Here is a 27,038-nt window from a genome sequence, read left to right as displayed (position 1 = left end):
AAATGTTGACAAAAACAAATGAAAGGCCAGACCATGACAACTATAGGTAGACAAACGGAAGTATTACAAACTAAAGCACAGACAAAGCAATCAGTGGTACCTTTTGAACGAAATTGCTGGCATGTCGTTTTGCCAGACAGAGCAGAGGTGCTGACTTTCTAATGTGCCAGGGGATCCCCGCCCCCCCCGGCTCCACCCCTGTGGCTGTGGGTTTAATCCATTCCATCGCCAGGTGGTTCTTTCGTATCATTTCCCAGGACCAGGATGGGGGTCATCCCAGGGTAATGTGGAAGCTCTTGAAGCCCCGAACCACTTCTGCCACCAAGATCGGGCATGGAGACCCTCTCCCCCTGAATGCCATATGGCATTAGCTGTATCGGGGGACGGGGAGTATCTCAGTGGTAGGGCACACGCTTTGCACATATGCCTTAGTGTAATAATTCTGCAGATGAACTGTTCTAAGATTATCACTATTTTAGGGCAGGGCTCCCTGACATTTATGTAAAGATGGGATCTTATCTAACTAGGGAAATCTAAGATGTTTATACCACAATCAGCTACATGGTCAGTGGACGTTCGTCGCCCGAAACACGGGATATCAAGAGCCCTGTGACTCTCTTGGGAAAGGAGTTTTATGAATATTTTTAACAGGTTTCCCCCCACCCAAATATTGCAATAGGCTCTCCAGTAAGTGGATATTGAAAATGGTTATTAATCTGGGGTCTCTAAAGTGAGTGTCAGGCTCATGATACAGCAATATCTGAACCGTGGTAAGCAGGGGAGTGGTGTGGAAGGTCCCTGGGGACACAGAGGATCTGAAGTCCCTCACAGGGGAATTAGGCAACGCGGAGTGACAGGGCTTCACACCCTGTACAGACGGGGCTGAGGGAATCAGCGTCTACTCAGGGCTGGGATGGGGCTGCATGGGCAGTAGAATGGGAGGCAGGTTGGGACTGAGGAACCCAGGGAACATTTCAATCCTTAACAACACAAAACACACAAACGCTCCGGAGTCTCTCCCAAGGAATTAACATTTCTTTGCAAAATGCTCAAGGTTTTAACAGAAATGAGTGAAACCAAAGGGCCAGACGATGGCGCCAGAAGCTAAGGAACGAAAAGCCCCAGGATTTCTTTGTGTGCCTTGGTGATGAAAAGGGATTTGGTTCCACTCATTGTATTGCTGTGGCGGGTGACATACCAGGAAGGAGCCATTTCATCTGGACCCATGGGAAAGAGGCCCTTGAGAAATTCCACCAGGATTTCAACAATTTCCACCATACCAGCAACCTCACCTGGACCAGTCCACACAAGAGATCCACTTCCTGGACACTACAGTGCAAATAAGCAATGTCACATAAACACCACCGTATACCGGAAACCTACTGACCAGTATACTTACCTACATGCCTTCAGCTTCCATCCAGGACACATCACAGGATCCACTGTCTACAGCCAAGCTCTAAGATACAACCGCATTTGCTCCAATCCCTCAGACAGAGACAAACACCTACAGGATCTCTATCAAGCATTCTTAAAATTGTAATACTTACCTGGTGAAGTGAAGAAACAGATTGACAGAGCCAGAAGGGTACCGAAAAGTCACCGACTACAGGACAGGCCCAACAAAGAAAATAACAGAACGTCACTAGCCGTCAACTTCACCCCCCAACTAAAACCTCTCCAGCGCATCATCAAGGATCTACAACCTATCCTGAAGGATGACCCATCGCTCTCACAGACCCTGGGGGACAGGCCAGTCCTCACTTACAGCCAGCCCCCCAACCTGAAGCAAATACTCACCAGCAACCACACACCACACGACAAAAACACTAATCTAGGAACCTATCCTTGCAACAAGGCCCGTTACCAAGTCTGTCCACATATCTATTCAAGGGACATCATAGGACCTAATCACATCAGCTACACTATCAGAGGCTCGTTCACCTGCACATCTACCAATGTGATATATGCCATCATGTGCCAACAATGCCCCTCTGCCATGTATATTGGCCAAACCGGACAGTCTCTACGTAAAAGAATAAATGGACACAAATCAGACGTCAAGAATTATAACATTCAAAAGCCAGTCGGAGAACACTTCAATCTCTTTGGTCACTCGATTACAGACCTAAAAGTGGCTATTCTTCCACAAAAAAACTTCAAAAACAGACTCCAATGAGAAACTGCAGAACTGGAATTAATTTGCCTACTGAACACCAACAAATTAGACCTGAATAAAGACTGCGAGTGGATGGGTCATTACACAAACTAAAACCTATTTCCCCATACTAATTTTCCCCCCTACTGTTACTCACACCTTCTTGTCAACTGTTTGAAATGGGCCACCCTGATTACCACTACAAAAGTGATTTTTCATCCTGTTGATAATAGCCCACTTTAATTGAATTGTTTCGACCCCCCACTTGGCAAGGCAACTCCCATCTTTCCATGCACTGTTAAGTATATCTTCCCACTGTACTTTCCACTCCATGCATCCTTTGGCCTGCAAGGTGCAGGAGGTCGGACCAGATGATCACGATGGTCCATTCTGAGTTTAAAGGCTCTGAGTCTAAAAGGGAGAGGGAAGTAAAGGAAACATTTTAAAAAATAAACCAAACATTGTAATACAAGGATGACTTCAACAGCCCCTTTCTTCCTCCACTGGGTGTTGAATGACCTGTTGGGATTTGGGACATCAATTCTCTCATTCCATTGATAAACTGATACAACGTGACAGAAATTAAACCAATTCCCGGCCAAGAAAACATCACATCCCTGCATTGGCCGGGAATCAAACCCAGGTCAACTGCTTGGAAGGCAGCTATGCTCACCACTATACCACCAATGCCTCCAAGGAAAGTGTCTCCTACGTGCCACTTATGCCAAATGACTCACCCCCACAGTGCTCAGGAGCTGGCTGGACAGGCTGCAGGCAGCCTGTCAGCTGTGAGCAGAGACAGGTTCCCAGTGTGATGGACAGATGGGGACCTGGGCTCTACATCCTAGCCCAGGGATCTCAAACTCAAATCACCAGGAAGGCCACATGAGGACTAGTACATTGGCCCGAGGGCCGCATCACTGAAACCTTTTTATACAACGCTATAAAAGTATAGTGAAAAAAATGAAGAGTAAAGACAGGCCCAACAAAGAAAACAAGAGAACGCCACTAGCCATCACCTTCAGCCCTCAGCTAAAACCTCTCCAACGCATCATCAAGGATCTACAACCTATCCTGAAGGACAACCCATCACTCTCACAGATATTGGGAGACAGGCCAGTCCTTGCTTACGGACAGCTCCCCAACCTGAAGCAAATACTCACCAGCAACCACACACCACACACCAGAACCACTAACCCAGGAACCTATCCTTGCAACAAAGCCCGTTGCCAACTGTGTCCATATACCTATTCAGGGGACACCATCACAGGGCCTAATAACATCAGCCACACTATCAGAGGCTCGTTCACCTGCACATCTACCAATGTGATCTATGCCATCATGTGCCAGCAATGCCCCTCTGCCATGTACATTGGCCAAACCGGACAGTCTCTACGTAAAAGAATAAATGGACACAAATCAGACGTCAAGAATTATAACATTCAAAAACCAGTCGGAGAACACTTCGATCTCTCTGGTCGATTACAGACCTAAAAGTGATAATTCTTCCACAAAAAAACTTCGAAAACAGACTCCAAGGAGAGACTGCTGAATTGGAATTAATTTGCAAACTGGACACCATTAAATTAGGCTTGAATAAAGACTGGGAGTGGATGGGTCATTACACAAAGTAAAACTATTTCCCAATGTTTATTCCCCACACACAAACACACTGTTCCTCACACGTTCTTGTCAACTGCTGGAAATGGCCCACCTTGATTATCACTGCAAAAGGTACCCCCTCCCGGCTCTCTTGCTGGTAATAGCTCACCTTAAGTGATCACTCGGGTTACAGTGTGTATGGTAACACCCATTGTTTCATGTTCTCTGTGGATATTAATCTCCCCCCTGTATTTTCCACAGTATGCATCCGATGAAATGAGCTGTAGCTCACGAAAGCTTATGCTCAAATAAAATTTGTTAGTCTCTAAGGTGCCCCAAGTCCTCCTGTTCTTTTTGCGGATACAGAGTAACACGGCTGCTACTCTGTCACCTGATAGTATGCTATTAAAAGTCAAGGTATTAACTTTTTAAAAATTGTTATGCGAAGCGGGGTTTTAATAAAATATGAACACTGAGTAATGCACCTCACTCAAATGACAAAACACGCATTTACTTTTAGCCTTACTTCAGTGAAAGCCCCTCGCCCCCTGCCCCCACCCTTTCTATGATGCCCTGCCCTGCCTCTTCCCCACCCCAACTCCGCCCCCTCTCTGCCCCTATTCCAACTCCTTCCCCAAAACCCCGCCCTGGCCCTGCCTCTTCTCCGCCTCCTCCCCTGCGCACCCCCATCCGATGGATGGACGGACCTACCTCCCTACCTACGCAGCGGGATTCGTGGGACGGCTGGTGGAGCGGGGCAGAGCCCCACGGAGAGGCGGAGCAGTTGGGTTCGGACCATGTAAGGTGCCCTTTAATCCTCCCCCCCCCTCCCATTTCCACCCAGGCTGGGAGGTAAAACTCTGCAGATAAACTTTCGAACTCTGGGGCTGCCCTGACCAGGGACAGAGACCCTCCTCGCGCCCAGCGCACCCAGACTTGGCTACAGCTTTAACGTCTCTTCTCCTTCCTGCCGCTGTCATGCAGCGGGGAATCCCCGTTCCTAGACGTGCTTTTCCACAGACGGTGATGTCCCCCCAGGGCCGTTCCGGGGGCTCCAGGCCCCCACCCCAGGACAGACGGGGCAGTAACCGCACATCACCCCTATGTGACTCCCAGGGACCCCACAGGGACAGCAGCTCCATGCTGGGCCCCAGGGTCCCCCCCCCAAAGCACCTGGGGGGAGGGGGCAGTTCAACCCCCACCTCAGGGGGCTCCTGCTGCCTGGAGCTGACCATATTCTCACAGCCCCTCCCCAGCACAGAGACACCCCATATCCCTCCCCCTCACAGCCCCTCCCCCTCACACTGACACCCCCCATGGACTCTCCCCTCACAGCCCCTCCCTTCTCACATAGAGGGACTTGTTTGCTGGGGCCTGACAATACAAACCCAGGTGTGAGATTTCTGAGGATTTACACACGGAGTCGTCCCCCCCCCCGCCCCCGACTCCCCTGAGTGCAGAGGGGCTGGGCTCAGGCCGCCCGTTTCTCCCAGTGATTTCACACCCCCAGCGTCTCCTCTGATGGTATTTACCAGTGACTCTGTGTGGGGGCGGCGGGGATAAGGGGCTCGGGGAGGCTGAGCCTCCCGAAAGGGGGCAAGAAATGTTTTCTCTCTGTTTCATTCCTCTCCATTTTCTGTTCCTCCCTTCCCTTCCAGGATCCTCCCGGGCATTTCAGGGTGTGCAGTGACCTCCTGCACCCAGGACTCTGGAGCCTTTGGAGCAGCAAGCTCCCGTGCGATCCTCAAGGACCAAGGAGACCCCAGCCTGGGAGGAAAGGCAGCTCTGAGCTTTTCCTTGCTCCCTTCCTGAGGATCAAGGTGATGAAGCCTCTGCCTTGCCTCCTGGGTCTGAATTAATGCCCCATTTCCGACGATCTACTCCAAAGAAACAAATGTTCCTAATCCAGGTGAGTGGAGTTAATTCAGTTCTCAGCCTGAGTCCTTCACCTTCTTTCCTTAGGGCATTGCACCACCATGGGGGTGTTTCATTTCCCTCCCCAGTTTCACACAGAGACACAATTTCCCTTGCACAGATCCCTGAACAGCAAAACCTCCCCGTGTCTCTTGTCCGAGCCCAGCCATTCAACTCCATTGAACCCTTCCGTCCTGCAATGGCACTGGGCAGACAGAGGGGACGCGGCCACCTGCATCCCTGGCGGCGAGACCTTCGCTCCCCTCTTTCTTCATGCTGCTGCTGTTATTCCATGAAAGGTGAAGGGATGGAATAAAAAGCTGAGTTTGCTCCAGGGTGAGGAAAGAAAGGCGCTACCAGCCCCCTGGAAAGTCTCAGTGCCCCAGAGAAAACCTGCCCCCTGCTATTGCAATCACTGATGGGCTGGCAATATGATGGGAAAGGGATTGTCTGAATTAGAATCTCAGGGTTGGAAGGGACCTCAGGAAGTATCTAGTCCAACCCCCTGCTCAAAGCAGGACCAAGCCCCAGTTTTTGCCCCTGATCCCTAAATGGCCCCCTCAAGGATTGAACTCACCACCCTGGGTTTAGCAGCCCAGTGCTCAAACCACTGAGCTCTCCCTCCCCATCATTGTCAAGGCAGGAAACGGACAACAATCTACAGCAACGTCATTAACCACAAACACAGGCTCATCGTGCTCCAGCCAGAAGGGAAATGGGCAGGAATTCTTGTTCCGCCCTGGACCCACTTACACATCCGTCCAGCAGTGAGGGAAGCCAGAGGGTCCTGCACCCCAACTTCGCAGTCAGACGGGACTCTCAGCCAGCCAGTAAAACAGAAGGTTTATTAGACGACAGGAACATGGTCTAAAACAGAGCTTGCAGGTGCAGAGAACGGGACCCCTCAGCTGGGTCCATTTTGGGGGGCAGTGAGCCAGACAACCACGTCTGCACTTCACTCCATGTCCCAGCCAGACCCAAACTGACTCTCTCCAGCCCCTCCTCCTCTGGGCTTTGTCCCTTTCCCGGGCCAGGAGGTCACCTGATTCCTTTGTTCTCCAACCCTTTAGCTCTCACCTTGCAGGGGGGAAGGGCCCAGGCCATCAGTTGCCAGGAAACAGGGTGTCGGCCATTCTCTGTGTCCAGACTCCTGCACACACCTGCCCTCTAGGGCTCTGCAATGATCATACACCCTTACCCCACCCCCTAGATACTTAAGAACTGCCTAGGGGAAACTGAGGCACCCCCATACTATTCAGAGGAAACATTAAGAAGAGTCCCACTTCGTCACATCTCTCCCCCCTTCGAGATCGAACTGAGCGGGGTCACTTTAGCCGGTGACCTGGGGAAGTTCGAAGCCACCAACCTTCCCATGGATGCCCCAGCCTTCCTTGGTAGGAGTTACACCAGGCCCTTCCAGTTTCACGCCCTCCCTTAGGTCGGGGGTGGTCGATAGCACTCGCAGGCCGCATGTGGGAAGGTTTATGCAGCCCATGCCCTTTGGCCACCCCAAGAATGTCTCCCCATTGACCATCACCTTCTGCTCCCACTGGAGATCCGAGGGGCCTGGCCCCAGGAAACTCCACACAGACATATAGGTTGGGACCAGGAGTGGGAGCCTGTCCACATCCCCAACCATCTGGCTGACGGAGTCTATGGCCTTAGGACCCAGCAAGGGAGCTAGACACCGGGGCTTTTCCGCAGGGTCCCCCTGGTTCAAATCGCCAGCCTGCTCAAAGGCAGTGAGGTGGCATCCACACCCCCCCCCCTTAACCAGGGGCAGCAATTTAGTCTCAAGGTTCCCTGCAGAACTGGCCCCCTAGGGTCTATCCCCACTCACCCCTAGGGGGTCCCCTAGGCCTCTCCACTTCCCACCGCCAGTTCATGCTGCTGCTGCTTCTGCAGCTCTTTCTCGGGCTCTCGCTGTCTCTCACAGTCCTCTTGCTCCCTCGGACTCAGCTCCAATCCTGTCCATCTCCGATCCCCCGATGGGGAACCCGATCGTGAAGACCCCCGTCTGGTCGGGGACAGGAGTCTTGGGGATGCCTGGCTCCCACTCCAGCTGCTCCCAGATCCTGCTATAGCCCCATTTGGGTCAGGAATCTGTTCCTTAGAGCGGTCATCCTCCTCCAGCTGCACGATTAACTGTGCTTTGGTGAACTTTCCAACGCTCAACCCTCTCTTTTGGCACAGGGTTACAATGTCCTTCTTAAGGAGACGGTGACAGGCCATCACTCTGCTCCTCCCAAGTTGTTGTGGACTCACAGGCCCGTGTGTTCTCAGCTCCCCACGGTTTCCAGGGAGAACCCCTAGTGTGCCAGCCCTTCTCGAGGTCACCACCTCTTTGCCAGGGTCGAGCTGCAGACTCCTCCGCCCCTTGGACTGCTCGCTGCAATCCCCAGGGGAACCCTGTTACTGCAAAAGTCCTTCTCTCTCCCCGGGCCAAGCCGCAGGCTCCTCCGCCCCTGAGACTGCTCACTGCAGTCCCTAGGGGGACCCCATTACTGCACAGTCCTTCTCGCTGGTCACACACTCCCAGGGGTTAACCGCCCCCCGAAACCGCTCCTCTCTGAGCCTTCAGCATGCCTGGTCCTCGGCAATCCCCCTTCGTGTTACTGCTCCCCAGTCACTTACTGCAGGAAGCGCCATCCACGGGGTGCAGTACATCCCACCGCTGCCACCAGTTGTCACGGAGTCCCTGGGCGATGCTCTGGAGCTGCTCCCCATGAAGCCAGTCAGGACTCTGGGGCAGTCGCCTTTCTGTGAGCAGCCTGTCTGCCGGACACACAGCTCACACAGCTTCCACCTTCCTGGGTCTGACCTCGGAGCATTCAGCCTCCTCTGCCCCTCCGTGCGCTTCCCCCAGCGAGTCCGCTCAGGCGGGGCTCCTGGGGAAGCCAGAGGGTCCTGCACCCCAACTTCGCAGTCAGACGGGACTCTCAGCCAGCCAGTAAAACAGAAGGTTTATTAGACGACAGGAACATGGTCTAAAACAGAGCTTGCAGGTGCAGAGAACGGGACCCCTCAGCTGGGTCCATTTTGGGGGGCAGTGAGCCAGACAACCACGTCTGCACTTCACTCCATGTCCCAGCCAGACCCAAACTGACTCTCTCCAGCCCCTCCTCCTCTGGGCTTTGTCCCTTTCCCGGGCCAGGAGGTCACCTGATTCCTTTGTTCTCCAACCCTTTAGCTCTCACCTTGCAGGGGGGAAGGGCCCAGGCCATCAGTTGCCAGGAAACAGGGTGTCGGCCATTCTCTGTGTCCAGACTCCTGCACACACCTGCCCTCTAGGGCTCTGCAATGATCATACACCCTTACCCCACCCCCTAGATACTTAAGAACTGCCTAGGGGAAACTGAGGCACCCCCATACTATTCAGAGGAAACATTAAGAAGAGTCCCACTTCGTCACACACGCTTTACTGGCCAGAAGGATGGACGATAGAGGGGGGGAACAGGTGGAGTTTTTTTGGGGGGGGAGGTGTTCTGTGGGTGTGGCCTCTGTGGAAGGGGCGGGGACTCAAGGAGAAGGGGCGGTATGGGGGCAGGGCCTCACAGAGAAGTGGCGGTGTGGGGGGGCGGGGCCTCGGGGAGAACGGGCGCCATGAGGGGGTGGGGCCACAGTTCAGACGCCGGCGGCCGCTTACCTGGTGGCAGGGCAGTGGAGTTGACCCTGCTGACCAGCGTGGTCAGGATGGGACTTGTGGGACACTCTCTGGAGGCCAATTACAGTGAAAAAACCAAGTGAGGTGTCTACACTTGCCTTTGGAAACAAAAATTCGGCACAAAAAGCCTTAAGATTCTCATCAAGGCGGTTTTACTAGGTCACTGAAACTGAGGCGTTCCACCGCCGAAAGTGTCTTTGCAGTGCGTACACCTCCACGGTTTCATGGCCCAAAGCTGCCTTTTGGTGAAAAAACCTGGCAGCGTGGCAAGGCCTTAGGCTACGTCTACACTTAAAACACTGGAAACATTCTTCTGATAACCTAGTAGTGTCTACTCTGGGGCTCAGGTCAATTTAACTACAATATGGGCTTTTTGAATAGAAAGGCAATGGACTTCAGCCTTTTACTTGACATTTATGGTTGACGATTCCAGTTTACCTGCTTGATGGTGCCTCCCCTGAGGCAAATCCGGTGTGAAGTATGCCTTGGATACAGATAATGTGTCCCAATCAAGTTAGAATGAGGCAGACTTTGGGTTAATGTCAGTTTTACCCCAGCAGTTGTCTTAAAATATCAGTTACTGCAAACCACATTCAGGGCGCATGTGTGAACCCCAGAAATATCAAATACAAAAGAAAAAACAAAGCCCATTTTCAGGAGGTTTTATAGCCTGGCCTGAGGGTTAAATGGCCATCCTCCACCAGCTTGCATTCTCAAAAGGAAAAGAGGTGTCAGCACCCATAAAAATAACTGGTAGCAAAAATATGTAACAGAAAACCTGCATGATGCACCCCTCAAGATGCTTAAAAATAAATGCAGACATCCTATGACAAACATCATTTCTTTCATTTGCATTTTGTTACGACTGAAAAAAGGTGCCCATCTTTAAAAAAGGGAAGAAGGAGAATCTGGGGAACGACAGACCGGTCAGCCTCACCTCAGTCCCTGGAAAAATCATGGAGCAGGTCCTCAAGAAATCCATTTTGAAGCAACTTGGAGGACAGGAAGGTGATCAGGAACACCAAGAGGTCGTCTAATCCAGTCCCCTGCACTCAAGGCAGGACTAAGTATTATCTAGACCATCCCTGACAGGTGTTTGTCCAACGTGCTCTTAAAAATCCCCAATGATGGAGATTCCACAACCTCTCTGGGCAGTCAACATGGACGTTTCCCACAGTGCACGTAAAGGGCATGCCTTGCCCTTGGTGAATCCATGTTGACTGGGCAATTTATTCCAGTGCCTAACCACCCTAACAGTGAGGAAGTTTTTCCTTATGTCCAACCTAAACCACCCTTGCTGCAATTTAAACCCATTGCTTCTTGTCCTATCCTCAGAAGTTAAGAACAATTCTTCTCCCTCCTCCTTGTAACAACCTTTTATGTACTTGAAAACTGTTATCCTGGCCCCTCTCAGTCTTCTCTTCTCCAGACTAAACAAACCCAATTCTTTCAATCTTCCATGAGCCATCTTCTCTCATAGGTCATGGTTTCCAGACCTTTAATCATTTTTGTTGCTCTTCTCTGGACTTTCTCCAATTTCTCCACATCTTTCCTGAAACGTGGTGCCCAGAATTGGACACACTACTCCAGCTGCGGCCTAATCAGCACGGAGCAGAGCAGAGAATTACTGCTTGTGTTTTGTTTACAACACTCCTGCTAATACATCCCAGAATGATGTTCGCTTCTTCTGCAACAGCGTTACACTGTTGACTCATATTTAGCTTGTGATCCACTATGACCCCAAGATCCCCTTCCGCAGGACTCCTTCCTAGGCAGTCATTTCCCATTTTGTATGTGTGCAACTGATTGTTCCTTCCTAAGTGGAATACTTTGCATTTGTCCTTATTGAATTTCATCCTATTTACTTCAGACCATTTCTCCAGTTTGTCCAGATCATTTTGAATTTTAAACCTATCCTCCAAAGCACTGGCAACCCCTCCCAGCTTGGTATCATCCGCAAACTTTATAAGTGTACTCTCTATGCCATTATCTAAATCATCGATGAAGCTATTGAACAGAACCGGACCCAGAACTGATCCCTGCAGGACCTCACTCATTATGCCCTCCCAGGATGACTGTGAACCACTGATAACTACTCTCTGGGAATGGTTTTCCAATCAGTTTTGCACCCACCTTATCGTAGCTCCATCTAGGTTACCGTCATTTCAACACCATGAAAGTCCTTGTTGCCCAATCAGGCTGGCAAAGGAACCTCTTCTGAAGCCATCAACTATTTCTCATTTTGCCTCATGGAACTTTGGATCCAAATAGTGAAGGACCTTCCACTCAAGCCAGGGCCTCCTTTGGGACTGTAATCAGAGACCCCGAACTAGGGAGCAGTGTTAAAAAAACAAACAGTTTTACCCGGACCGTGGTTCACCACAGCTTCCTTCTCTGGAGCGAAAAATCAACTACTGGGTGCCTTCTATATCGAACTGAGCTCTTGCCAAATCCTTGGCCTTGGTCAGGGTACATTTACACTTCTCTGGTGTAGAATCCTTTACCAAACGACCCAAAATCTGAGCAGTGTTACTGAGGAATGGCTTCCCCAAACACGCCCTACTTGTTTCTTTAATCTGGTGGCACAGGTCTAAATTTGGGACGAGAAACACTCCTGCATCAGAATCCCGGTAAGACACCAAAGGAGGAGAACATATTAAAAACAGATATTCTGCAGCTATATCACATTCAACCCTGAGTTAATTTTAATGCACATTTGCAGCATCTACCAGGGAAAAGTTCAGCAAAAGAGCCACTTTTATTTTCTCCACATCAACACAGACAGGGACAGCATTTCCCACATCCTGGGCCACCTGCACCCAGCTACTTCTGTTAGTTGCACAATTTAAGGCGTGCTGTTCTTCACCATTTCAGAGCGGAGACCTAAACCCACTACTGTTTCCTTGGTAGCACCCCCGATGGCTCGGAGCATCCTCTCCTCGTGAGTGAACTGCACTTGAGCTTCTTGCATGTCATCATGCAGCGGTGGAGGAAAGTGAAAAATAAGATAATAAAGGACTCTTTTAGCAAACAGGCATTTCTCCCAACATCCCCGATAAATCTGAGCTAAATGCTGGAGAATATTCAATGACGTGACCAAATGGCATTCAGGAGAGAGAGGAAAAACCCGCAACACAGAGTGGTAGAAGTCACTTTCTCTTTCATACAAAATGAAATTCCAGAGCAGGTTACATCTGATGACTCACAAATGAGGAGAGCAGATTCTCCCGTCGCTTTTTCCTCTGATCCATTCAAACCCGCTTCACTCAACAGCACTTCATTATTATGGAGCCATGTTATTCACAAAAACAGAAATGAGCATTATCGTAATAGGGAAAAACTGCCAACCTTCTCACCTGCAAACAGTCCCAGCGCAGCAGGAACAAGCCCAGAAGTGGATTTGTCAATGGGCAGAAACTGGGATTTAAACTCGGAATGATTGCACTTGTGTTTGGGATCCATTGGCATTCCCCGTCCAGGCCTGGGACACTTTCACCTCCAGCCCTCAGGAGTCGGATTTAGAGAAGTGGAGGGACAGAATAGGGGGATAAACTTCCATCGTGGCTCAGCTGGATGCCAATGCTGCTGGAGTGAGCGGGCCTACTGATGGTGATGGAGAAGGAGGGAATCCCTCCAACTCACCCCATCTCCTTCTGATGGTGCAGAGGCCAAAAATATGCGTTTGTCCCATTCCTCCTCTTCCTCTGTTTTATATTGAAATATATTTTAAATACGAAAAATGGTGAATAAACCAAACAACTTGCTGTCCAGCACAACCTGGACCAGCAGGAGAAAGCCTGGGAATGAGATAATCTGTCGGCAAAGGGGGAACTTGGTGACTGACAATCGCTCTGCTAGTGCGGTGACAGGATAAATGCGATGCTCAGGGCTTGTCTAGACTATGAAAATTGGTGTCAATTAGGAGAGGTCGAAGGGGAACATGCTGGCTAACCCCAATCACTGAGCCTGGGGTATGTCAGCACTGCACATATAGCGGTGTGTTTACATTAGGATAGCTACCTCCAGCAGGCCAACTCCATGGAAAATCCTAGAGGAGACAAAACCCAGGTCAACCTTCGCTCAGTGTAGCTACTTGAGGTCATCCCGATTTCCCGTATCTGGGGCTGATGGACACTCCTGGCAGGAGCGAGACACACTCCCATGATTCACAGGAGAAAGGAGTTGGTAGAAAAGACCACAGGATTCACCCCTGAGAAGGGAGACCTGCAAAATGAAAAGCGGGCAACTCCCCTGGGTGATGCAAATGCCACAAACAGCACTTAAAAAAAAAAAAGTCACTATGTGGGAATTAGCAAATGTCTTCAAAAAAAAAAATTTCTCTGCCCTGCACAAACTTTTTGTGGTGGTTATCTATCCTGTGAAATCACTGACGTATATTAAGGTGTGAGCGCCGGATAAAACGTTTCCCTTACTCAGAGCATTCATAGGGTGCTCTCCTGTGTGGATCCTCTGATGTTTAAAAAGGGCTGAGCCCTGAGGAAAGGTTTCCCCGCATTCACAGCATATATAGGGTTGCTCCCTTGTGTGCATTCTCTGATGATTAAGAAGGCCTGAGCTCTGAGTGAATTTTTTCCCGCACTCACAGCATGTGTAGGGTCGCTCTCCGGTGTGCATTCTCTGATGAGTGATAAGCCCTGAGCTCTGAGTGAAGGTTTTCCCGCACTCACAGCATTCATGGGGTCGCTCTCCTGTGTGGATTCTCTGATGAATAATAAGCCCTGAGCTCCAAGTGAACTGTTTCCCACACTCACAGCATTCATAGGGGCGCTCTCCTGTATGGATCCTCTGATGTTTATTAAGGTCGTATTTGAAAGTGAAGGTTTTCCCACACTCACGGCACTCATAGGGTCTCTCTCCCGTGTGGATCTTCTGATGTCTAATAAGGGATGAGCTCTGAGTGAAACTTTTCCCGCACTCACGGCACTCATAGGGTCTCTCTCCTGTGTGGCTTGTCTGATGTTTAATAAGTTTTGATTTCTCACTGAACTGTTTCCCGCACTCAGAGCATTCATAGGGGCGCTCTCCCGTGTGGATCCTCCGATGTTTAAAAAGGGCTGAGCTCTGAGGGAACGTTTTCCCGCACTCACAGCATGTATAGGGTCGCTCTCCTGTGTGCATTCTCTGATGATTAAGAAGGCCTGAATTCTGAGTGAAGCTTTTCCCGCACTCACAGCATGTGTAGGGTCGCTCTCCGGTGTGCATTCTCTGATGACTAATAAGGCCCGAGCACTGAGTGAACTTTTTCTCGCACTCACAGCATTCATAGGGTCGCTCTCCTGTGTGCATTCGCTGATGATTAATAAGCCCTGAGCTCCAGGTGAACTGTTTCCCACACTCACAGCATTCATAGGGGCGCTCTCCCGTGTGGATCCTCTGATGTTTATGAAGGTCGTATTTGAAAGTGAAGCTTTTCCCACACTCACGGCACTCATAGGGTCTCTCTCCCGTGTGGATCCTCTGATGTCTGATAAGGGATGAGCTGTGGGTGAAGCTTTTCCCGCACTCACGGCACTGACAGGATCTCTCTCTTGTGTGGCTTGTCTGATGTTTAATAAGGCTTGATTTCTGACTGAACTTTTTCCCGCACTCACAGCACTCATAGGGTCTTTCTCCCGTATGGCTTGTCTGATGTTTAATAAGTGTGGACTTCTCAATGAACTGTTTCCCGCACTCACAGCATTTGTAGGGGCGCTCTCCTGTGTGGATCTTCTGATGTTTAAAGAGGATTGAGCTCTGAGGGAAGGTTTTCCCGCACTCACAGCATGTGTAGGGTCGCTCTCCTGTGTGGATTCTCTGATGATTAATAAGGACTGAGCTTCGAGTGAACTTTTTCCCGCACTCACAGCATTCATAGGGTCTGTCTTCTGTGTGGCTCCTCTGATGTCTGATAAGGGTTGAGCTCCGAGTGAAGCTTTTCCCGCACGCACGGCACTCATAGGGTCTCTCTCTTGTGTGGCTTGTCTGATGTGTAATAAGGTTTGATTTCTCAACGAACTGTTTCCCGCACTCACAGCACTGGTAGGGGTGCTCTCCCATGTGGATCCTCCGATGTTTAATAAGGGTGGAGTTCAGAGTGAAGGTTTTCCCACACTCAGTACATGTGTTTTTTCTCTCTCCTGGGAGGGTTCTCTGCTGGGCTGGGATTTCCTTGATGTCCTCGTGAATTCGATGACAATTAATAGATTTGCCCACTTTCTCCCTGGGCTGGTTTCCCGGCTCTCTCTCTGGCCTGTCCTGGCTCTCACAGGCTTTTCCCTGCACAGGACGCCTGGACACATTCCCCTGGGATCCTTGCGATAATCCCCCATGCGATTCCACTTGCTCAGCATCTTCCTGCTGAGGATTCTGTTCCTCGTTCTCACTCACCGTCCCATCACCTGCTGGGACAGAGGGAGAAATCTCAGAAACAGGAGTGAAAAAGGGAAACAAACTGAAATTAGAGCTGGAGAGACAGAAAAAACCTAATAGCTGAATTCTCCAAAACCCTTCCCCGTAGGGCAGAGAGGAGGGGGACAATTCTGCCTCCACGTCCCATCAGGCAGGGAGCTGCTGCCAGGTGTCAGTGAGGATAGGTGGGAAGCCGTGAGCGATAGCTGCCCATAGGGTACAAGGCCTCCTGGGGATACTCCTGGCACTGAGAGTTTTTGAATTGGTTTAACGATCCCTCACCTGCACAGACACTTCTCAGGATCCCTCCTTCCTCAGATCCCTGGAGATCCAGGACCCACGGCTCCTCCCCTCGTTCCAGCTGGGAGATCACGTCAGGTTTGGAAACGGGAAACCCTGCTCAGGGGAAAGGAAACAAGGGAGATGAGAGGAATTCATGGGACATTCGTCACAAAGAAGATTGTATTACTTTTACCCCAGCCCGTTTTAAATCAGTAAAATCCTGAGGGCAGCTCCCCAGGTGCTCCAAGGTGCAGGACACTCTGCGTATGAGGGGTTTAGCTATCCCCATCTCTGCTGGGAACACACACAGCCCGACGCTCCTCATCAAAGGGGTTCCTAAAACACATGTCCCAGAAAGTAAAGACTCCAGCCAGAGAAGAAGTCACCTTGGACCTGCTTCTTAATCACAGAGAGAAACCCAGAGACAATGGGAGAGTTGTACGAAAGCCGGGATCAGCGAGCATGGGTTGGTGGGTTCAGCGCAGTAAGGAATAGGAGGGACTGGGGTGTCACTAAATGTCGTCTCTCAGGGCTTGTCTACACTTGAGACACCGTAGCTGCCCTGCGGTTGTGCTTCAGTGTAGCCACTCACTACAGCAATGCGAAGGGTTCTCCTGTCGGCTCGGTAGACAGAAGCCTTATTTTCTGTTTAAACATGAACTATTCTAACAACTGTAAAAGCCACATGTTTCTTTGAATTGTCTTGAAATTTTCTGGTTTTTATGGGCATTCAGCGAAGAGCGACTGGTCCAAATCTCGGTTTATTTGATCAAGAGATTCCTGAGATACAGCCCTGCCACCAGAGGCAGCTTTTTACATCAGAACGGCCAGACTGGGTCAGACCAAGGGTTCATCTAGCCCAGTGTCCTGTCTGCCGACAGTGGCCAGTGCCAGGTACCCCAGAGGGAATGAACTGACAGGTCATCATCAAGTGATCCATCCTCTCTCTCCAATTCCCAGCTTCTGGTAAACAGAGGCTAGCGACACCATCCCTGCCCAGCCTGGCTAATAGCCATGGATGGACCTGACCTCCATGAACTTATCTAGTTCTTTTTTGAACCCTGTTATGGTCTTGGCCTTCCCAACATCCTCTGGCAAGGAGTTCCACAAGTTAACTGTGCGTTGTGTGAAGAAATACTTCCTTTTGTTTGTTTTAAACCTGCTGCCTATTTCATTGGGTGACCCCTAGTTCTTGTGTTATGAGTAGTAGTAAACAACACTTCGTTATTTACTTTCTCCACACTAGTCATGAATTTATAGACCTCTAGCATATCCCCCTTAGTTGTCTCTTTTCCAAGATGAAAAGTCCCAGTCTTATTAATCTCTCCTCATATGGAAGCCATTCCATAAGCCTAATAATTTTTGTTGCCCTTTTCTGAACCTTTTCCAATTCCAATATATCTTTTTTGAGATGGGGCAACCACATCTGCACGCAGTATTCAAGGTGTGGGCATACCATGGATTTATATAGAGGCAATACGATATTTTCTGCCTTATTATCTATCCCTTTCTTAATTATTCCCAGCATTCTGTTCGCTTTTTTGACTGCTGCTGCACACTGAGTGGATGATTTCAGAGAACTATCCACAATGACTCCAAAGTCCCTTTCTTGAGTGGTAACAGCTAATTCAGACCCCATCATTTTATATGTAGAGTTGGGATTATGTTTTCCAATGTGCATTACTTTGCATTTATCAACATTGAATTTCGTCTGCCATTTTGTTGCCCAGTCACCCAGTTTTGAGAGATCCTTTTGTAGCTCTTCGCAGTCTGCCTGGATCTTAACTATCTTGAGTAGTTTTGTATCATCTGCAAATGTTGCCACCTCACTGTTTACCCCTTTTCCCAGATCATTTATGAATATGTTGAATAGGACTGGGCTCACAACAGACCCGTGGGGGACACCACGATTTACCTCTCTCCATTCTGAAAACTGACCATTTATTCCTACCCTTTGTTTCCTGTCTTTTAACTAGTTACTGATCCAGGAAAGGACCTTCCCTCTTATCCCATGACAACTTACTTTGCTTAAGAGCCTTTGGTGAGGGACCTTGTCAAAGACTTTTTGAAAATCTAAGTACACCATATCCACTGGATCCCACTTGTCCACATGCTTGTTGACCCCCTCAAAGAATTCTAGTAGATTGGTGAGGCAGGATTTCCCTTTACAAAAACTGTGTTGACTCTTCCTCAACAAATTATGTTCATTTATGTGTCTGACAATTTTGTTCTTTCCCATAGTTTCAACCAGTTTGCCCGGTACTGAAGTCAGGCTTAGAGGCCTGTAATTTCTGGGATCACCTCTGGAGCCCTTTTTAAAAACTGGTGTCACATTAGCTATCTTCCAGTCATTTGGTCCAGAAGCTGATTTAAATGATAGGTTACAGACTACAGTTAGTAGTTCTGCAATTTCACACTTGAGTTCCTTCACAACGCTTGGGTGATACCATCTGGTTCTGGTGACTTATTCCTGCTTAGTTTTTCAATTTGTTCCAAAACCTCCTCTAATGACACCTCAGTCTGGGACAGTTCCTCAGATCTGTCACCTAAACAGAATATCTCAGATTTGGGACTCTCCCTCACATCCTCAGCCATGAAGACGGATGCAAAAAATTCATTTAGTTTCTCCACAATGGCCTGATCGTCCTTGAGGGCTCCTTTACCACCTCCATCGTCCAGTTGCTATTACTTTTTGAGTCTTTAGCAAGCTGTTCTTCAAATTCTTCTTTTGGCCTTCCTAATTATATTTTTTATTTTTCATTGGCCAGAGTTTATGCTCCTTTCTATTTTCCTCACTAGGATTTAACTTCCAGGTTTCAAAGGATGCCTTTTTGCCTCTCACAGCTTCTTTTACTTTGTTGTTTAGCCACGGTGGCTCTTTTTTGTTTCTCTTACTATGTTTTATCATTTGGGGTACACATTTAAGTTGAGCCTCTATTGTGGTGTCTTTAAAAAGTGTCCATGCAGCTTGCAGGGATTTTACGTTTGGCGCTGTACCTTTTAATTTCTGTTTCACTAACCTCCTCGTTTTTGTGTAGTTCCCCTTTCTGAAATTAAATGCTACAGTGTTGGGCTCCTGTGTTTTCCCTGCCACAGGGATGTTAAATTTAATTATATTAGGGTCACTATTACCAGGCAGTCCAGCTCTATTCACCTCTTGCACCAGATCCTGTGCCCCACTTCGGACTAAATCAGGAATTGCCTCCCCTCTGGTGGGTTCCAGGACCAGCTGCTCCAAAAAGCCGTCATTTAAGGTGTCAAGAAACTTTATCTCAGCATCCCGTCCTGAGGTGACATGTACCCAGTCAATATGGGGATAGCTGAAACCCCCCCATTATTATGGAGTTTTTTATTTTTCTAGCCTCTCTAATCTCTCTGAACATTTCACAGTCACTATCCCCATCCTGGTCGGGTGGTCGGTAATAGATCCCTCCTGCTACATTCTTCTTATTAGCGCATGGAATTACTCCTATCCCTGGAGAGTCTATGGCACAGTTTGGCTCATTTCATTTTTTTACTTCATCTGATTCGACGCTTTCTTTCCCATATAATGCCCCTCCCCACACCAGCACGACCTGTTCTGTTCTTCCGATATATTTTGTGCCCTGGTGTTACTGCGTACCGTTGATTATCCTCATTCCACCGAGTTTCGGTGATACCTCTTATATCAATAGCCTCATTTAATACGAGGCGCTGTAGTTCACCCATCTTATTACTTCGACTTCTAGCATTGGTATATAAGTGTCACGGAACGTGGGGCAGTCAGGGCCCACACCGTATTCTGAGAAAACGTTAAGAACATTCCTGCTTCGTCACAATAAGCACTTTAAAAACCTGTCACTTTTGAGCTGTCTGCCATTACATGATGGAACTGAATGGGACTTCTTTTCATTTGACTGATTCCCATCAGATCCAACCCATATTTTAGCATCTTCCATCCTCTTACAATATCGTCTTGTTCTTATAACATTTCCTTGCACGCAGCTGGGGCTCAAACTGGGGTTCTCCTTGTCCCCTGACTGATCTCAGTCCCTCAGTTCGTACATGGCACCCACGACTTCTGCGGGGAGCCAGAACCGAAAAGGTCAGTAACTCTAGAATTTGGCATTTCAGAGTCGCCCAAGCCAAACTGGTGAGTCGCTGACACTGAAATGCACATATGCTGCAAGGCTAAATCCCTTTTAACTGCTAGAGGGTTTCCTGCAACCTGCTGTCACTGTAAAAAGCTGGCCCAAGGAGATGTGTTGTGGCTATTCAACCTGGACTTTACCCTTGAATGTGAGATTGAACCCAACCTCTCAGACCTCGTCTGTTGCGCATATTTCTTGCATTCTGCCGACGTGCTTCTTGGATGTCTTTGCCCTCTGATATCAAAATGTTTAGGTCAAGAGTAGTATTTTAAAGGGCCCTAAAATCCACCTGCAGACTTTTGCCTGGTCCGTTTTGCCAGCATAGCTCTGCCAGGTAGGGATGTGAAGAAACCAACACAGCTATGCCGGCAAAAGCTCTAGGGTCAGCACAGTTATTGTGGCAAAGACACAGATCAGCCCCGCGCTGGTACGGAGGGGGTCAACCCTTCCCTCCTAGCAGAGGAAGCCTTGCCCCTGCGGCTCTGCTGGGCATGTGCCGCCAGGTATAAAAGCCTGCAGAACTGCTGACGGCCAAGGAGGAAGGACACTCGGCGGGGGCTCCAGCCCCGGAGCCGTTACAGCCTTTACCTGCGAGAGCAGAAGAGCCCGAAACCTGGACCAGAGGCCTGCCGCTACCAGAACCCCCGGGAGCGTCTGCTGCCGAGGTGCCTGAAGACCCCGATACCATAGGGACCACTGCGGCCGGAGAGCCGGGAGGCAGGGACCCAGGGAGGGCAAGGGAGTGGTACCCGTAACACGAGCGTGGCTCCACTCCTGAACTAACCCTGCAGCGGGCACTAACCACTGGGAACGGTGCCGTGAGGCTGGGGCAAAGGTTAACAAACTAGCAAGGAAAGCGGCAGATTCTCCATCTCCGGAAATCTCATGTCAGGGCCGGATGCCTTTTTGGGAGAGGATTTAGTCCAACACAAGGTGTTCAGCTGAATACGGCAGTAACTGGATGAAATTCTATTGCCTGAGTTATACAAGAGACCAGACGAGATGACCTAATCATCCCTTCTGGCCTTAAAAACCTGTGAATCTATAACAGATACGAGGAAGGACTAAGAACATGCCGTTGTTTGTGTTGTGTTCTACAGACGGGAATCCCAGCATTTATCCACATCCCCTCCGGCTGTGTGCACTGGGTCAGGTGTAGCCGTAATCGGACGGTGGAGGGAGTACTTGGAGCAGCTTGACAGAGCTGTGACTAGTATGCAGAGAGGTGCATGTGACCCCTGAGGGACCGAGCCTGCCCCATTTCAGTGCTCAGTGTTGTAGGTTGTCAGTACAGGTGCACAAGGGGGAGTTCTTGCCACGGGGACTGTCAGCACCCTGGTGGGATACATGGTAGTGATCTGCAGGGCAAGTGAAGGCAACGACTCAGAAGAAATCCTCAAGGTGAGGGTAAGGGAGTGGGATCGTTTTGTAAGTCGGAGCTGGTTTGCATGGAGTGAAGGCCGGGGTTGGAAGCTTCTGTTCACCATGCGGGACCCAAACCCCAGTTTCACCTTAAACCCAGAAGGTATTTGACCATGTGCTAAACTGCTGATGTGCTCTGTTCCCGCAGTGTCGGATAGCAGGGGAGGGGAGAGGGCTAGTGTGTGTCCCCCTGGCATGTGGGGTGATGCTGAATCAGGGCAGTGTAATGGTTACATTATAGAGATGATGTGAACCTTAATTAGTCACTTCCCCTTCTAAGAACCGAGGGGACAGGAACCCTTACCCAGCGAGGTCACATTCTCGTAGGTCTCCTGCATGACGTCTCTGTAGAGGGCTCTCTGAGCGGGGTCCAGCAGAGCCCCCTCTTCCCTGGTGAAATACACAGCCACCTCCTCGAAGGTCACTGGCCCCTGAAAGAGCAAGAGCCCCCCACTCAGGACCTGCTGCCCCACTCACAGCCCCACTATTCGTGGGGGAGAGGAGCCAATCAAATGGAAGCTCTGGATGGTTTGGCATCAACACCACACCACTCAGAGGATCCAGAAAACACCAGGGTGAGGGGACAAAGAGAGAGGCCGCTTGTCTCTCCCCGCAAATTCATCACACCGACTAATCACAGACGGATACAGGAGATGGAGCCCCCAGCAGGGTCCAGGGCGAGCTCCCTGGTAGGAAGCCCAACACCCTCCTCCTTGTGAGGAGCTGGATATGAGGGACGGGAATCTCCCCTAAGTCTGACTGGTGGGTGCCCCCTTCCTATCTCACAGCAGCTGCTGGTTAGCCGGGTCAGGCTCCAGCACTGGGAGTCTGGTCTGTTTTCCCAGCCCCAGCTAGGTGGGTTGTTTCCTCTTCCACAAATTAGGGCATTTCCACCTCCGAACCTCATGGGTCAGTTCCTAGAATCTAGGTCACTTATTAAATAACTTCCAGCAGGTTTGCCACCCTGTGTCCTCCTCCCTTTCTCCATCCTGTGCATTTCCTGCCTTGCTCCAACCTCCAAACCAGACTAATGAAACCTTCCCACCGCCGGTGTATTTGCTGCCCCTCTCCCTCCTGCAGGAACCCACCAGCAAACCCCCCAATAATCCCTACCTGAGCTGGCTCCTCTGCAGCCATTTCTCTCCCCTGTCCCATGGGAGGACGGGATCAACTGGAGCGAAACGTGGGCGTCATTCTGCAGCCTGGCAGGGTGAGAAGGGCAGTTGTGGAGGTTTAGGAACGGGCTTTAGTTCATTTCACATCACGATTCCCCCAGGTCCTTTCCCTGCAGACAGACAACCTAGATTCTGCCATGCTGGGAAAATGCTTGTTCTCTGTATTACAGTGTAGACCAGGCCCCTCCTGCCAGGCTAAGCTCACAGAGACATTTTTAAGCCTCCCCAGTAACAAATATTGCGGGGTAGCTGTGTTAGTCTGTATCCACAAAAACAACAAGGAGTCCTTGTGGCACCTTAGAGACTAACAAATTTATTTGGGTGTAAGCTTTCGTGAGCTAAAACCCACTTCATCAGATGCATGGAGTGGAAAATACAGAGGCAGGTATAAATACACACCACATGAAAACATGGGAGCTGCCTTACTGAGTGGGGGGTCAGTGCTAACGAGGCCAATTCAATTAGGGTGGATTGGCCCATTCCCCACAGCAATCACGTGCCAGCAATGCCCCTCTGCCATGTACATTGGCCAAACCGGACAGTCTCTATGTAAAAGAATAAATGGACACAAATCAGACATCAAGAACTGTAACATTCAAAAACCAGTCGGAGAACACTTCAATCTCCCTGGACACTCAATAACAGACTTAAACGTGGCCATTCTTCACCAGAAAAACTTCTTTTAAAAACAGACTTCAGCGAGAAACTGCAGAACTGGAATGAATTTGCAAACCTGACACCATCAAATTAGGCCTGAATAAAGACTGGGAGTGGCTGGGTCCCTACAAAAAATAATTTTCCCTCTGTTGATACGCACACCTTCTTGTCAACCGTTGGGAATGGGCCACATCCACCTTGATTGAACTGGCCTCGTTAGCACTTCAAAAAGTAATTCTCCCTGTGTTGATATTCACCCCTTCTTGTCAACTGTTGTAACGGGCGTCCATGTGTTAGCGTCCCCACAGAATCTGCCGGGCATTAGGACTGTGCATCGTTAACAATAAACCTGGCCAAGCGCCTTTGCCACTCAACCCAAGTCCGTGGTCTTCCTGGGCAGTTCGATCCAGACTTGTGGTGCCGGCTACCTGGCCAGAGTCGGGGCAGCACGCAGAGGAAACACACACAGCCAAGCCCTGACAACAGAGAGGGACAGAGAGTTTGAGCCGCCTTCCCTCCTTTAGCAACAACCAGAGCTCTCTGGGGAGAGCAGCAAATGAAACCCCCTCCCCATGGGCACAGCTGCTGATCTCATTTGCCCCCCTGTTCATCTGGAGTCACTCCTTGTCTTTCCTTGCAGTGACTCCGGATTAACACTCGTCCCAATGACACCAGAAGCGCAGTTCAGAAAGGATGAGGCCAGAATCCTCTTCAACAGATCACTGTGTGCGAGTGCTCACCCCCTTCCCACCTCCCTCGATCTAGGGCAAGAACTCGGGGTAACAGTTTTCCTTCCAGAACCTGAAGCCCCTGCAATTTTCCAGAGGGGAGAGAAGCAGAAATCGGTGGTGGTTTCACCTCACCGTGTTTGATAAGTGGATAGAAAGTTATCACCTGCCTCTGCCTCTGCTGGCCAGTCACACAGGCAGAGGGAGCCCGGGGGGACGCTTCTTTAACAGGAGAAGGGAAGGCCTGGAGGGGCCAAAATAGATAAGAAATTTCCATGTCCCGTCACTAGCAAATAATGGCCACCTGGATCCACCCCAGAGGTGGCTGCATCTTAGCACTGTGGGAAGCCCCCCCTCACGGAGACCCTTTGTCACGGGGTTTGGGATATTTCTGGACCCACGCTGCACTCAAAGGGACCTCCTCATCCCGTGCCAGCTGGACAAAAGAAAAGGGTCCAGCCAACTCTCCTGTCGCCAGCTGGCAGCCACTGATCCCCCAAACAGGGGGAGGCCTCTGGCTGCGATGTCTATTAAATATGTGGCTGGTCTCTTTCATCAGCAAACCTTTTAACAAAGATAACGGGGGGAACAAACGATTCACAAAGGAGAGGGAAAGACGATCACTGGGCAATTTAACTCCCTGCGACCTCCAGGATAGAGAAGGACTCAGGGCCACCGGTCTCCTCCAAGGAAGAAGTTGCTGGGATTTAGAGACATGGGGAAGAGCCCCAAACCCGAGAGGATTTTTAATTGACATTTGATAATGACCTAGAAAGAGGCAAAACCTGAGACTTGAGATCAGTGTTCAGAAAGAGAAAAGGGCAGAAATCGGAGGAATTTTGGATCCATTTTTGCAAATTAGGGAGCAAAGTGGAAAATCCGAGGGATTTTATGTCCGTTGTTGTAAGAGGTAAAATCTGAGTGTGTTTCCCTTCCTCATTTGAAAAATGGAGAGAGAGAAAAGAGGCACCGTTTACAAAAAAATTCTACTGTGTTCACGTTCAAGAATTTGAGAAACAGCCTAAATCTGAGATTTTGTTGTTATTTTATAATTCGAGAGATGGAAAATTCTCCGGGTATGAGGAATCGACTAATTAGTAATAGACAACCAGAGAGAAAGTGGGGCAAAATGTTAGGGTATTTTAGATCAGCCTTTGAGAGTCGCAGAGAAAATGGGTCACAAACTCCGCGTTTGATCACCTGAGAGAAAAACGCCCAGACCTGAGGGGATTTTATGTGGCTATTAAATAACGGGAGGGGGAAAGGGGGACAGTTTGAAGGGATTTTATGGGACTGTCCAACACAGAAACACAAAGTGATGGTCCCCCCCCACCCCCACGATTCACAGGGGCCGCAGGGAGACCCTGGGGAGCCAGTTTTAAGGGGGCCGGGGAGCAGGAAGGTCCCTGGAGGAGGGAAGGGGGCAGCAGTGGGGGATGGGCAGGTGGCTCGGGGCAACTGTGTGGGTAGTTTGGGGGGGCAGCCACGTGGATGGGGGAACCTGGGTCTGGGCCGCCCCCATGGGGGACACGTGCCCCTCCCTTCCCCACCCTGGCAGAGACCCGCCCCAGAGGCAGCCGGGTCTCAGGACTCCCCCAAACAGCCCCCCCCCGACCCCCACCCCTTTGGGGGACTCAGGGCAACAATTTCCCACCCGCCCAAGGACAAATCGCTGCAGGGTGGGGGGACCCCCCCGGGGAGGAGACTCTCAGGGGACTTTGGAGGATTATGGCGAGAACAGGGGGGATCCGGGGGGCTGATGGTTGGAGGGGAAAGGGGGGGGTCGCCCCCTGATTTTACAGGGTGGGGGGCAAGTGGCACAAACAGGGCCAGGATCCAATTCATCCCCCCTCCCCGGGTGGCTGCCCAGAGACAGTTCAAGCCCCCGCAACTCCGGCTCCTCCCCGCCGAGATCCACTCACCGTCCTTTGTTCTCCCCGGCCCCGGCCTCCTTCCTCCCGGCCCCTTCCTGTGCCCTGCACATACCAGCCCGGGCGGCAGCGCTTGCTGCAGCCCGGACGCCTGGGTCCCCGCCGCGCGCTGCAGCCCGGACGCCTGGGTCCTCCGCGGCCCGTAGCCGGGTCCCCGCCGGGGGGGGGGGCGACAGGGAGCCGAGGATCCCCGCAGGGCATCAGCCCCACCGTGCCCGACTCCGGCCTGGCGTTGGGGGGGCCTCAGCTCCCCGATTTTCTGTCTAGCCACTTCAGCCCCCCCCCCAACCGGAAAGAGGCCGGCGCTGCTTCGGGGGGGGGGGGGGGACAGGCGTAAAATGTGAGCTCGGCCTCCCAGAGCCAAGGAGAGAACCCAGGAGTCCTGGCTCCTAGCCCCTCCCCCGCTCTACCCACTAGACCCCACTCCCCTCCCAGAGCCAGGGAGAGAACCCAGGAGTCCTGGCTCCCAGCCCCCACTCCCCTCCCAGAGCCAAGGAGAGAACCCAGGAGTCCTGGCTCCCAGCCCCCACTCCCCTCCCAGAGCCAAGGAGAGAACCCAGGAGTCCTGGCTCCTAGCCCCTCCCCCGCTCTACCCACTAGACCCCACTCCCCTCCCAGAGCCAGGGAGAGAACCCAGGAGTCCTGGCTCCCAGCCCCCACTCCCCTCCCAGAGCCAAGGAGAGAACCCAGGAGTCCTGGCTCCTAGCCCCTCCCCCGCTCTACCCACTAGACCCCACTCCCCTCCCAGAGCCAGGGAGAGAACCCAGGAGTCCTGGCTCCTAGCCCCTCCCCCGCTCTACCCACTAGACCCCACTCCCCTCCCAGAGCCAGGGAGAGAACCCAGGAGTCCTGGCTCCTAGCCCCTCCCCCGCTCTACCCACTAGACCCCACTCCCCTCCCAGAGCCAGGGAGAGAACCCAGGAGTCCTGGCTCCCAGCCCCCACCTGCAACCACTGGACCCCACTCC

At 50.8% G+C, this 27,038-nt stretch overlaps 1 protein-coding gene across 3 annotated transcripts; it reads right to left on the bottom strand.

The window, feature by feature from the left end:
* Positions 1 to 12,077: 12,077 nt before the first annotated feature.
* On the bottom strand, positions 12,078 to 26,350 carry LOC311514099 (uncharacterized protein). Of its 3 annotated transcripts, none has more exons than XM_084616456.1 (6): positions 26,063 to 26,350; positions 23,670 to 23,888; positions 22,694 to 22,782; positions 21,885 to 22,011; positions 16,029 to 16,142; positions 12,078 to 15,739 (listed from the first exon to the last, which is right to left on the bottom strand). In XM_084616456.1, exons 3-6 carry the CDS (start codon positions 22,733 to 22,735, stop codon positions 13,710 to 13,712), a joined length of 2,313 nt encoding a protein of 770 aa, XP_084472582.1. In that variant the 5' UTR covers positions 22,736 to 22,782; positions 23,670 to 23,888; positions 26,063 to 26,350; the 3' UTR covers positions 12,078 to 13,709. The 3 variants fall into 3 exon arrangements, with proteins under 3 accessions (XP_084472582.1, XP_084472584.1, XP_084472583.1); XM_084616458.1 differs by having other exon boundaries at positions 12,078 to 15,736; XM_084616457.1 differs by lacking the exon at positions 23,670 to 23,888.
* Positions 26,351 to 27,038: the final 688 nt, after the last annotated feature.

This window comes from Lepidochelys olivacea, assembly GCF_965140295.1.
Source record: "Lepidochelys olivacea isolate rLepOli2 genome assembly, chromosome: 28".
NCBI classification, from domain to species: domain Eukaryota; kingdom Metazoa; phylum Chordata; order Testudines; family Cheloniidae; genus Lepidochelys; species Lepidochelys olivacea.
Note: the sequence above shows the minus strand (reverse complement) of the source record. Positions and strands in the feature narration are given on the sequence as shown.